This window comes from Amblyomma mixtum, chromosome 6, assembly GCF_055824585.1.
Source record: "Amblyomma mixtum isolate Tamu chromosome 6, ASM5582458v1, whole genome shotgun sequence".
Lineage (NCBI taxonomy): Eukaryota > Metazoa > Arthropoda > Arachnida > Ixodida > Ixodidae > Amblyomma > Amblyomma mixtum.
The window spans coordinates 68,093,943-68,106,006 of NC_143017.1; the positions used below are offsets into that span (position 1 = coordinate 68,093,943).

The 12,064-nt window shown below is 44.7% G+C and overlaps 1 protein-coding gene across 4 annotated transcripts in view; it reads right to left on the reverse strand.

Moving 5' to 3' along the window:
• Positions 1-12,064, reverse strand: part of Med (Smad/Smad4 homolog Medea) — a 56,987-nt gene that overhangs the window by 23,395 nt on the left and 21,528 nt on the right. For 2 of the 4 annotated variants that reach the window (XM_089548045.1, XM_089548047.1), the window contains exons 6-10: positions 6,673-6,741; positions 3,846-3,941; positions 2,780-2,923; positions 1,861-1,923; positions 1,219-1,402 (exon numbers count right to left, since the gene is read on the reverse strand). In XM_089548045.1, coding sequence (XP_089404171.1) covers positions 1,219-1,402; positions 1,861-1,923; positions 2,780-2,923; positions 3,846-3,941; positions 6,673-6,741 — 556 coding nt within the window. The remainder of the gene's footprint in view (positions 1-1,218; positions 1,403-1,860; positions 1,924-2,779; positions 2,924-3,845; positions 3,942-6,672; positions 6,742-12,064) is intronic. The other 2 variants (XM_089548046.1, XM_089548048.1) reach the window with 1 other exon arrangement.

Consider the following 12,064-nt stretch of genomic DNA (forward strand, 5'->3'; position numbering starts at 1 on the left):
GGGCAGCAAAGAGGGTAGACGGGGGGGAGGAGGAGGGGGAAGACTGCATTCAGAGTCACTCGCTTCTGCTTGCGCCTTTCCGTGGGTTACCCATGCGTTACCTCTCGGTCTTTGCGAACATCATTGCCCCATGCAAACTGACTGCTCTTGCTTCGCGCAGCGAGTGCATTCATTCGCGGCATGACCGCGGCCGCGTCGCACTATCTGGTATCATGATGTGATAGGGTGCGGACATGAAGAAAGCACGGCTATGACTCAGATAGAGTCTAATATTATCGCTTGTAGGCGGAACATGGGGAGCAGCGATTTTCGAGATTTTGAAAGCCGGTTTATTGCAGAAAAGTTTATTTTTTTAAGTTCATGGATTTTTCGGACTGTTCGATTATTCGGACCATTTTTCGGGTCCCGCCTAGTCCGAAAAATCGGTCGGCGACTGTACATGGCAGGGGTAGCGAGCTGGCACATGCCAAGGGCTGAATGACAGTGGTAGCTGTATGAGAGATGGCAACACAACTAAACAGCTGCTAAACACTGCTATCATGTTACATTCCATAGAGATCAAATGAGATAGGCCTTGTAGGTCTTTGTTAGACGCTGAACCTACCGTGGGAGTTCTCAGTTTTGGAACTGCTGAATAGCCTGTCTGAAAATTAGCACCGCTCAAACAAGCCTAAACACACTGATAACAGAAAAAGAGTCAGAAAGATGTTTCCCATAGTCGCTGCAAGATGTAATGGGCAGGTGATGGGAGTCAAACATTGGCAGGCCAAAACTGGAAACTACATATTTAGCGGACATACTAATGTCAGCAAGATGAAATGCCACACAAGAGGAGGTAGACAATACAATGACAGAGATTAGATTCTGAGTACAGCTTGCAGCTTGCCCCTGCTTGTGTGCACAAATCAATTACTATTAATTATTACCAGGTCTTACATAGTTGTCGTACTAGCAATACAAGGAAATGCTACAAGCATCATGGTGGGTGAGTGATTTGATAATAGGGCTACATGTAAGTTAAAGGGACCCTGAAATGATTTTGATGGTGATATTCCAGTGGAATAGATCTGTAGAGGAGGTCTCTGTGAGTATGTGAATATTGATCTTGACAAAGTAGACCCTATAATTTAAACATTTCCACAACCAGAAACGTAATTATTAAAAGGATGACAACACAAACAAAAAAGAGGGCACTGGACGTCTCGCACTGGAGAGTACCTCGCTTTCTCGCTCTTTTCTGTTCGATGGACATTGGAGAGGGCGCCAAGGCAGAAGCGGTTTCCACCCGATGGGTCGACATAGCCATCAATGATGACTCCCGAGAACGACGACGGCACCTTGAACGTTTCGCCCACTTGCTGGTCGAGTTCAAAGTAGGCAATTGAGCACCAATACTCGGGGGCTGCAGAAAAGCAAATACAAAAAATAAAATGGGAAAATAAACCCCCCAGATGCCTGCACTTCGGTCCAGTCAACACGCAGCACCATTTTCAGCTTTCCTTGTGTATTAGTCCCGTGCACCAACAAATGTATCATTGAGACCCTCTCCTATTGGATGATTCCATGCAAGATTCCCAAGACGCAATTCAAATGACCAGAGAAAAAAGGTCGAATAGAAAGCTAAACACTAATGAAATATCAAAGAGGCTATCTTTTTTTCTTTCCTCTTTTTGGCAAAGTGGAGTGCGAACAGATTGATCAATGCTGTTCCGCACATTAACGAAGCTGTCCTCCAAGTATTTTGGGAGAGAGTAACCATGCAGAAAGCAACACCGCCAAGAAGAGCCATTAATTCTGTGCACTCCACCGAAATTGATATAGACAAATATGGACTTTTTGAGGTACACAAGGGGTTCTCACCAGGCTGGTTTGACAGTGTGCCCTGCACAGGTAAGTCCTGCTGCATCATGGTGTGATGTTGCCCTGAAGAAAAAGTGGAGAAAGACGAGAGGACGAGAATTATAACAATTATAAGCAAACGAGCAGCTTCCATTATTTATTTCCATTATACTAGCTTTCATTTCCTCCGCTCCACTCCAACCCCCCCCCCCCCCCCCCCCCCCCAAAAAAAAATGCAGCTTTTTGCCCTATGTGGTTCATATTATAACACAAGTTTTTGTAGCTGAACACGCCATCACATAAAAAGTCAGCTTGCAATTGTAAATTCTGGGGAACACTGACTTGTGTTCTCAGTATTGTCTAGTGAACTTTGGTGGCACACGCAATGTTGTGAGAAGCAATTCGATGCATGGTTATGCGGTGCGGCTTTCATAATTGCGTTTTCGAGGCGCGGTGCTAACGGCTTTTTCTCAGCAGCGTCAAAAGAAAAAAGGCTTACTTGCATGATGCTCCCACTAAGAAAAAAAAAAAAAACACCAGAACAGTTCGAATGCAGACAATACTAACACTTCGAGAGGATGCATTATCTTACTAAAGAAAGATTTAAAAAAAAAAAAAAACTAACACCTCCATATAACCACACTCTGAATTTTCTCCTCAGGTTGCAAAAATCAAGAATTAAGCACAAGAAAAAAATACAACAAATATGCTGCCAAAACAACCCCTCCGGACACCTGCCCCATGAGGAACACCAGGTCACCTGCCCCATCAAGAACACGAGGGCAGGTGCATTCGTGTATGGGGGGGGGGGGGGGGGGGGGGGGAAGACCAGTCAGGCAAGATTTCCACCGTTTGCATGATGGATCAATCAATTAGGCAGCCAAAGCAGCCTAAAACAAAGGTGAGAAAATGAAACGCAGCGAGGATGAGACCAACGTACAGAAAGCCGGATGCTGCTGCTGCTGTTGCTGCTGCTGTTGCTGCTGCTGCTGCTGTTGCCGTAACGAGCTGCTGTCTGTGCCTGCAGGGGGAACCATCGTCTGCGTGTACGACAGTGTGCTGTGCCCCGTCCACGTGCCTCCACCTGGCAAAGTGAGAACAGTGTCTCCAACCACCGAGACTGCGTCTGGCAGAGGCCAGAACACGCTGCCACCTCCCTCCCACTCAGCCTAACTAGTACAGCTAGGAAGCAGAATGCACCAGACAGGCGTGACGCATCATCGAGAGCGCGGTCAGACAGGCATTGTTGTCTGGCCGCCCCGGAGCAATGCATCAAATCCGAAGACAGACAGACACAATATGCCACCTCCTTTCTTCCCCCTCCGCTGCCACGTATGGCTTGTTAAGGTTACAGTTATATACCATGAGCCCAACGCAGACACGGTCAGTCACCTTGCATTTCCACTTGGATGTTTGCTCGCAGAAACATCACTTTTACGACCCTAGATGACCCGATTAATGACAAAAGTGCACAAAGAATAAGGAATAGAGAAAGAAAAGCCAAATTTACATGACATCAAGGTTGCCAGGATATGTTTTCGGATATTAGAAAAAAAAACAAAAAGACTTCCCAAGCCATCACTGAGAGCATGTTCATGTTAACATATTGCTGCTTACATCTCTTAACAGGGATGAAACAAGGTGACTACCGATTTGTCACCCAGGACGCATGCAGGCTAGCCGCAGAACAATTCTTTTCTGTCCGCACCGACTTTGTGCGCACTAGGCCGATGGCTGCCCATTCGGTAAGCGCAGTTTGCTTCTGTCTTGCACACGTTTTTGCCCAACTCTTACGCTAGTCAGCTTCAAGACTCATGCCGCAAAAACAGCTTCAAAAGAAAATATCTTGTGCTGAAGGTGAGGCGCAAACACAGATTTTCCTTTTTTTTTTTTTAATGCCCGAAGGACGGCAGGTTGAATTTGCAGACGAGTGCGCACGCTGCGATTAGGAACTGCCATGCATTCACAGACAGGACGTCAAAGGATAAGTAAAAAGAGAATAGAACCTGTGCTTGAAAATGGCTGCATTGACTGCTGCTGGTTCATTCCATTCATTCCATTTTGAGGTATGTGCGGGGAGAGAGGAGGTACGGTCGTGTCCACTGAAAAAAAAAAAAAAAAAGAAGAAAAAAAAATCAGCTGGCTGTCACAGATTCAAGCACAGGCAACTTGTCGATAATGACTACAATAAGACTGAAGACGCAAAAGACAGCCCACCTACCCTGCTTCTTATTTATTCGCATACGAAAGATATTCTTGGTCGTATATTCGGTTTGGTTTATGGGGTTTAACGTCCCAAAGCGACTGAGGCTATGAGAGACGCCGTAGTGGAGGGCTCCGGAAATTTCGACCACCTGGGGTTCTTTAACGTGCACTGACATCGCACAGTACACGGGCCTCTAGAATTTCTCCTCCAAAGAAGTTCCAGCCGCCGCGGCCGGGATCGAACCCGCGTCTTTCGGGTCAGCAGCCGAGCACCATAGCCACCGCGGCGGCTCTAGGTCGTATATGAGGAAAAGTTAGACTGCTCTCACGATCCATTATCAGTATAAAAATCCGTCACAGCAGCAAAGTTTTGAGAACAAAAGGCCAAAAAGCTTTTGCCCATCCACTAGGCCGAATTAGTTCAAATTAAGACAAAAATTAATTTACTACTCCAATAGACATTAGTCCTGACTGGACAATGAGTCACAGATTTGTATTAATGACATCAAAGACTACAGTAAGAATATAATACAAATATATAATGCTTACCACACAGCTCCCGCTAAATGTTAGAAATGTAATGCAACTAAAATTATCCAGGGAGATGCAATAACACCAATAAAAATAAATGCTGCGCAATAAAAATGCAGTATTGTTTGTAGAAAACAAAAAGGAACGCTACTCTGAATTCACAATTCATGCTCATGTCTATGTCACAAAACAAAACCAAATGTACACAACAATAGCAGCCTCAAATATTCAAGGAGCAAGGACCGCAAATGTGAAACACAAAGGGGTGTTTTGTAGCGGTATGCTTCTTGGAATTTGCACTGTAGCATATTTCGATACTTCAATGCACCAAAATGGCTTGTACTCTTTGGCAGTTGCCACTGTTTTTTTTTGTTTGTTTTTTAAGAAACAGTTCCAGCTTTCCTTGGTAGCCATATGGCTGCGCTCGGGTGGATGTCAATGAGTAATTACTCCCTTATTACAAATCTACTCCATCTTGGGGGATTCCCCTAAACATTTGACCAACACAGTTCCCACTTCGAGTTACTGATCAATTCGCTCTCGGCCTACCATAAGCTTGCCGTCATGGTTAGCTCAATTGGTAGAGCGACTGCTCCGGTGAAGCGGTGGTCCCGGGTTCGAACCCCGGACCAGGACGAATTTTTCTTTAACTGCGAAGTTTCTGAGAAAGCTGCATAGCTTTCCTTTGTAGCGGTATGGCTGCGCTCGGGTGGATGTCAATGAGTAATTACTCCCTCATTACAGTTCCAGGCTTGCCACTGGCGCAGTACAAGTCACAGTATCATATATGATGCAAATTGCAAACATACTATACACTGGATGCAGTCATGATAGTTACAGCAGAGTGTGCCTGAATACTAAAAGAGGCACCAGCAGCATGGGGGTAAATGTGGTAGGCTGGACAACAGAAGGAAGAAAGAGCTCACTCGCATAAAAAAAAATAAGCTTTCATTACTGACAATTAAAGTAAATAACAAACTGGTTGCAATACGGTGCAGTGAATGTGACAGGTGCTCGGGTCAAGCTTTGGTTTGGTTTGGTTTGTGGGGTTTAACGTCCCAAAGCGACTCAGGCTATGAGAGACGCCGTAGTGGAGGGCTCCGGAAATTTCGACCACCTGGGGTTCTTTAACGTGCACTGGCATCGCACAGTACACGGGCCTCTAGAATTTCTCCTCCAAAGAAATTCTAGCCGCCGCGGCCGGGATCGAACCCGCGTCTTTCGGGTCAGCAGCCGAGTGCCGTAACCGCTGAGCCACAGCGGCGGCTCGGGTCAAGCTTTGGAAACCCCCCCACAAACACAACGCGAAGCAACAAGATGGTGCTATTTTTCACCTGTTTGTTGGAGAATGGTACCTTGGTTTGGTTTATGGGACTCTAACGTCCCAAAGCGACTCAGGCTATAGGGACGCCGTAGTGAAGGGCTCCGGAAATTTCAACCACCTTGGGCTCTTTAAGCTGTTAAGGTGCACTGACAATGCACTGTACACGGGCCTCAAGCTTTTCGCCTCCATCGACATCTGACCACCACGGCGGGGATCAAACCCATGTTTTTTGGGTCAGCAGCCAAGCGCCATAACCACTGAGCCACCATGGTGGCTTCGGAGAATGGTACTTTGGTGCTGCATTACAACCCAGTACTTGAAGACCATTCAAAGGAACAAGAATAATGCTAAATGAATATGTTAAACTGAATTAAGTCTTCAATTTGTTCCACCAAACCAACCGGGCTGCCATTTGTTATTCAAAATTTTCAAATTCATATACCTCTACTTACTGCATATTACAAATGACAACAGGTCTACTCATAAAACAAGGAAAGCAACAAAGAATACCAACAATGTTCATTTCATTTCTTATAGAAATCCGTTTTATGTAAGTGGATACTAACATCAATAATGCAGTAATGAGAAAGCAAACGTTGGAATGTTGGAAACATTGGAATGTTGGAACAGCATGGACCACTTCAAGTGAATGAAGGAAAACGTGAAGCATGTTGAAAACAGCAAAAAAGCATGCAAAAAAAAAATGCGACAGCAAACATGCCGCACGAGACAGAAGGACAATGACAATAACACACTACATCGTGCGGACGTACCTGAAGACGTGGACGGTGCATCACGAGAACTAAACGTATCTATGCTCGTGGAGCTCGCAGGTGCTTGGACTGTCAGGGAAAAGAAGAGACACACAGACACACACACACTAACTATGCTGCTGACCACACAAGGACACAAACACACAGTAAATCACACACGGCTAAAGCACAAAAAATGCACATGGACAAAACACTGCAGTCGCTGCTCCTTCCACCAGACCTTACACCAACACCAAAAGGAAGCTCTCTTTTTAAATTTTTCTTTTGAAAAAGTCAGCCAATGGTAGGATTTCATTTTTAGTGAAGCAACAAAAGCCCCAAAGAATGGCAACTGATATACTAATACCAATATCATACGGGCATGGTGTGGGCAGGACACTTTTTCCTATTTATTTTACAGTCAACCCAAAAAATGTCATGGGCATGCTTGCTGTGGTCAGTAATGCAGCCAGGGGCTTATTATTTTTCAATCTCTTCAGGTGGCCCCAAACTATCGAATATCCTACGAGCACTTTCCTGATCAACTCGATCGGGTCAATTAGGATCGCACTCAATGCACCGTATACTGCCACGCATAAGTCGACGTTTTTTTTTTTTTAAATGTCCTTCCAAGGTTGGTTGCTCGACTTATAATCAGAGTCGACGTATATGCGGAGTCTTAAAGTCGGCCTATATGTGGGGTCAAAAGTAATTTCGACCGAGTCGCAGATAATATCACGCTCCGTGCGCTCGTAATTCCATAATAGTTGTCAGACACAGTGCGAAAGTAGATCTTCTTAAAAAAACGAATTTAATTGAGATATGCACCACAGGTTTGTTTTAATACGAGAGCAACTTGTTATCGACAAACCGTGGGCAACGGGCAACACGCACAACCGTTTCACGACCATGTTATGCTGTACGACAGATGGGCGCAAGTTACCGCCATTCCTTCTGTTCAAGGGGAAAATGATCCCGACGAAGGAAAAGTTCCCGCCAAAAGCCATAGTGCGGGTGAATGAGAAGGAATTTTTTGATGATGAAATGGTCCTCGGTGCAGGCGTCCGGTCCTCCTTCCGCGGTCACATAACCGACCGTGTGATAAAAGCGGTAGTGGACGCGGGATGCGACCTGGTTATCATTCCAGGCGGATTGCCACCTATTCTTCAGCCATTGAATGTGGTGCTCAACAAGCCATTCAAAGACCGCATCGGTGCATTCTACAACGAGTCGCTCTAGCAAGAAAACCCAAAGACACCAACAGGGCGGCTGAAGCGAGCTTCTCTAGGCGAAGTGGTGCAATGGGTCAACGATGCCTGGTATGGACTACCAACAGACATGGTCTCTGCGACGTTATCCACGTGCGGCATCTCGGCACCGCTTCCGACGACCAGCGGCAGCAGTGGCTCATAAGATGATAATCGCGACTGTGTCCTCACAAGCGACGACGAGTCAGAGATGTCACGTGAGCAAATAAATGCTTCTTTATGACTCGGCCTTCTGAATAACTTTTTGGGCAAGCTAGGACCGCAGGGTGTGGCAGCGTCGACCTAAATTCGAAGTCTAACTTTTTTTTGCCCAAAGGGGGCGCGAGTTGGGGAGTCGACCTATAATTGGAGTTGACTTATAATCGGCAATATACAGTAGATTTGGCATAGCTGCATGGTTACTCTCAAAATGTGATCAAGCTCAATCCTGCTCAATACTAAGCCACTTCTCGAAACAAGAAATTAGGGTGGGCGAGTAAAAGGAATGAAAAATAATAGCGCCCCGCCCACACCGCTTAGAGCACAACGGGCTTACTTCCTGAAACAGTCATAATTTTCAAGTTAGATTACACTGTTGTTGCTACTGGTGCCTCTCATGTTCAGGAAGTAATCAAATGTGAAATAATAAATGGCCAAACTACTTGTATGAGCACAATACAAATATAAGACTGCAATATTTTAATCAATAGGATTGTTGTTTACTTTCGCCTCAATACAAGCTCATTTGTCAGCTCTAACCCCGCTGCAATTTTTACGACCATAGCTGCACACAGCACCACCTGGTATGGAGCAGGCTAACTGGAGTAGTATCAGGATTCACGGGGAACAAGCAGCAGCACTGCATGTTAAGCATGCTTGAAGCTTCAATTGAATACGGATTCAATCACAATTGGAAGCAGGAGTCAATAAAAATGTTTCAGTGACTCTCAAGGCTTCAAGGTGCACTAAAGAGGAAGCTGAACTAGCCTTTTTACCACGGAAAGTCGATATACACGTTCCGAGCATTCTTAGAAACTTCGAATTATTGTCTTGTGCAGCCAATTTCCCTAACTTAAATCGGATTAAACGTCCCGGCTCCCGCCTTTTTTAAACTCACCATTGATGGTAACGAGGAGTCAACTAACGCGTGGAGTGCCTTTCAGGCAGTCGCGTGGCGGCTTCACTTTCACTTTTATTTTGTTTTTTAGGTTTCCAAGAGTAAATATATCCAGTCAGAGACTACATAGCCACAAATTAGGCCTATGGAAATAAAAATACGTGTGGATTCTTTCCTTTCGCCGATCGCTACGTATCACTCTGCCGATGGCAGAGCGGCAAGCTGCCACGGGACTGGCTGAAAGGTTGGTTGACTGCACCTACCGTCTGCAATGAGTTAAAAAAAAAAAGTGGGAGCCAGGATGCTTAATCCGATTTAAATTAGGGAAATCGGCCGCACAGGGCAATAGTTCGAAGTTTCTAAGGATGCTCGGAACGTGTAGGTTGAGTTCCCGTGGTAAAAAGACGAGTTCAGATTCATCTTAAGTGCACCCTCAAGTCAACACAAAATGGCACAGCTCTCAACAGACAGACAGAAGCTATGGCAGGAAATAAAAAGAGAATGTGAGGGAGTACCACTGTCGCACTAGTGGATTAGCAATGCTAGAAAGCCACACATTCTATCGCGTCCAGTTATATGCAAGAACTTGAAAAAAAGGATGAAATGAGGTGAGATGGCTTGCACAGACCACAAGTAGTTTGAAAACACATCGTTTAACACATGGCATGTTAACACATCACAATGCAGCACCAGAAACAAACAAGATTGGAGAAATTGACAAAAATTCAACGCACGACACCTGTCGAGGAAGTACCCGACAAGAATCAATGCCCACATTCACGCAACTCAGTTGTCACGGTATATCTCCGAACCCAATGGCTCCACTTGCATCTCGTTTGGCTCCTCGCTAGAAACGACTTCACCGCAGATGCACAAGCCATCACCCATCCCTTTGTAAGTTTGAATGGCAGAGAGGTGCCATTGAGTGATGGGAAGTGCAGTATTGAGACCAAATCCAGAACTGCAGACGGACTTATGCACCAGCATATCCGCCAAGTCTCGTGCAGGCTTTTTGGTGAAGCACAGCACTGTTCAGTCTGCAAGCCCCTATGGCTGCAGAGCTACCTGACGAATCTGAGTACTGAAGCTTTACATGAAAGGCGTAAGATTTCTGACCCCCAAAGACACTAAAGAGAATGAGACACTGCAGTTTATGGCCACCCACAAAGGATCTTAATGTTTGCTTCTAGAAGCTACGCCTGAAAGAAATTCTGAATTAACTCTAAATGAACACACAGTAAACTACAAAGGGTAGTTCATACATACTGATCAGGGGTGTGCGAATAGTGGCTTTTGGTTCGAAGCAAATTCTAAGCAAATAGTAATTAATAATTTTGAACCGAATATTTGAAATACGAATGGCACAATAACCATTTTCAAAATCATGAACTTTGCTAACACACAAAGCCATGAAATGAAAAAAAAAAAAGGGGGAGTACATTGTAGCTTTGTCAAGCTCACTGAAGCTGTGTAGATTTTCTGCAACAATGATCATCACAAATTGGGGGAGCTGACATAAATGTATTTGTAAGGGGGCCTATTTTTGGGACCTCTGACTGTTGCTCTTAATTGTGATTGCATCGTAGCACACCTGTTGCTCTTCAGCAGTGACACCATGGACACCTGCTACACGTACACACCATGCACCCAGCACCCCGATGCATCAGGCGTCGGAAAGGGGCACCCATATCCGTGTGTCTCATGCTAGTTCCCCTTCGTGCTCGCGCCACCCACACTTGATTGACGAATTCCACACAGAGAACTCGTCACATTCACTGATCGCTTATGGCACCATACACACCATAAGTGCTTAGTCATTAAGCAAATTTATTACAGCTAAAGGACACATGGTCCATGAGAGTTGTTACCCAGAGGCACATGGTACCAGAATGCATTTGCGAATGCTCCTCATCAACCAAAGCTCAGCAGCTTCAGTAGCCCATAAGCCCACAGCACGTGACACAGGGACCCTGAGTGGCATTGTTGAGAGGACTGGACACTCACACTTTCTTTTTCATTGTGATTTTTTTCTTTTCCTTGTGAAATGAACAGAAATTAAACTGTTCCAGTGCTGTCATTGTTGCCAGGGTGGTTGCAGCTTTGTCAAGCTGCTATTGCACAGCTTTTTCTCCTACCCCCCTTTTTCGCCATGTATATTTTATTTTGGTGAAAATAAGATTGATTGATAAGATTGATTGATTATATTGATTTATTGATAAGATTGATTGATAAGATTGATTGATTGATTGATTGATTGATTGATTGATTGATTGATTGATTGATTGATTGCTGGTTCAGTAAATTGTGTTTTAATTACACTGCTACACAGCAAAGTCCCTCTCCACTGCCACCTCCCCTAGTTTTTAGCATAACTAAGGTACTCCAACCAGGTTTTGCAGAGCTCAGTAAGCATTCTGAGCATCTGCTCTGAAATTAGAACATTCTGTAAGCAGAAAAATACAGCATGCTGCACCATCAATTTTTCGCATGAAAATTGCTTCTAGTCGTTATTCAACTGAAGCACTGTGCGCTTCACAAGCACAGTTTACATCCACAGTTCATTCTTTTCTCACAAGCGCACTGCTACAAGGATAATACACAGCACACAACAAGTGCTCGATCATCTTCAGCTGCAGAACGGGTGTTTCAACATTACCACTACGACAGAGAGCCGAAGCGCCGCACTGAACGACACTGGTGGTGAGTACAAACCAACAGCTCATGCGAGAGATGCTTGCATTTCAAATTTATGCAGATTGTTTTGCATGGGCCTTTGATTTCCGTTTATAAAATTTTGGATCGAAATTCACGGGCAGTAAGCAGTCCCCATTTTTTAGCTCAAGATTAGGTGCAAGTTGTATCTTTCAAGAAACTGTTTTATGATTTGGATATTTTCAAGCCATTAAAATAAATATTTGCGTCAATACTGTTCCGGGAGATAACGGACTGGATATTTTTAAAAGTCATAAACAACACATAAAAAGCAGGCTGCAGCAAGGAATTACTCACCAAATCAGATATTTTTTTTTATAATTTATTACATTATGCA